This window comes from Sinocyclocheilus grahami, unplaced genomic scaffold, assembly GCF_001515645.1.
Source record: "Sinocyclocheilus grahami isolate Dianchi unplaced genomic scaffold, SAMN03320097.WGS_v1.1 scaffold47871.1, whole genome shotgun sequence".
Taxonomy (NCBI): Eukaryota; Metazoa; Chordata; class Actinopteri; order Cypriniformes; family Cyprinidae; genus Sinocyclocheilus; species Sinocyclocheilus grahami.
The window spans coordinates 1-1,019 of record NW_015525441.1 but is presented as its reverse complement, the minus strand read 5'-3'; the positions used below and the strand labels follow the sequence as shown (position 1 = coordinate 1,019).

Below are 1,019 nucleotides of genomic sequence, written 5' to 3'. Positions count from 1 at the left end.
GCAACAATACCAAAGTTTGCTGTAAGCATCCAGAAGAATGCCATTACGGTGCGTGCTATTCAAAGTATTAACAGAAGTGTTGACTTCCAGAAGACACAGACCTTTGAGACGACAGTCTGAACCGCTTCTTAAAATCTGTGCTGGTTTTTTGTCTGTCCCTCACATATTCCTGATAATTCCTCGTTAATAAAGTGTACAAAAAAGGGTTGATACAACTGTTACTATACGCCAAACAAGTAACAACGAAGTTAATGTACACCACCGTACTGCTCGAGAGCCCTCCGTGCGCGTAATAATAGATACTGAGCAACTGCCACAACCAGAAAGGTAAGAAACACGCCCAATAAGTCAGAACTATACTCAAGATCATATATAACACCCTTTGTTTAGGACACTTCTTCATTTCTCTGGATGGGAATATAGACGTTTGCGATAACCAGTAGGTCCGGGCTAATTTCAGGTAGAGATATCCAATGATTAATCCAGGAGCCAAGATGCAGGTGTTGAACAGGATGGTCAGATACACTCTGTACGCGGTCATCTGCCAGGTCGGGTGGCACATGCGCTTCTCTACTCCATTGTGCACGTCTCTCTTGAGGTCAATCATGATCATGGTCGGTAGAGCCAGTATGAAGGAGAAGAGCCACACGAGGCAGGTGACCGCGCGCCTGTAGCGCCGGGACCGGCCGAAGGTGTCCAGCGGGTTCACCACAGCCAGATAGCGCTCTGTGCTCATGATGGTCAGGATGAAGATGCTGGCGTGCATGGTGACCAAATCCAGGCTGAACAGAACGCGGCATCCGATGTCGCCAAAGTACCAGTCCTTCGCAAAATACGTCCAAACCACGAAAGGGATGGTGGAGAGGTACAGCAGGTCCGCCAGAGCCAAGTTCACAATGTAGACATACATCGATCCAGTTACACGCACGGAGGTGTTCATGATGATCAGGGTGTAAACGTTTCCAATTACTCCTACCAAACACATGATGGTCAAAATTGTGCCGAGTATGGATGTTATT

General features: G+C 47.3%; 1 protein-coding gene across 1 annotated transcript; it reads right to left on the bottom strand.

The window, feature by feature from the left end:
• Window positions 1-67: 67 nt before the first annotated feature.
• LOC107580857 (urotensin-2 receptor-like) lies at window positions 68-1,015 on the bottom strand (the record flags this gene model as incomplete). Its single annotated transcript, XM_016266484.1, has 1 exon — window positions 68-1,015. A coding segment is annotated over one exon (948 nt), but the record flags the coding sequence as incomplete, so codon positions are not given.
• Window positions 1,016-1,019: the final 4 nt, after the last annotated feature.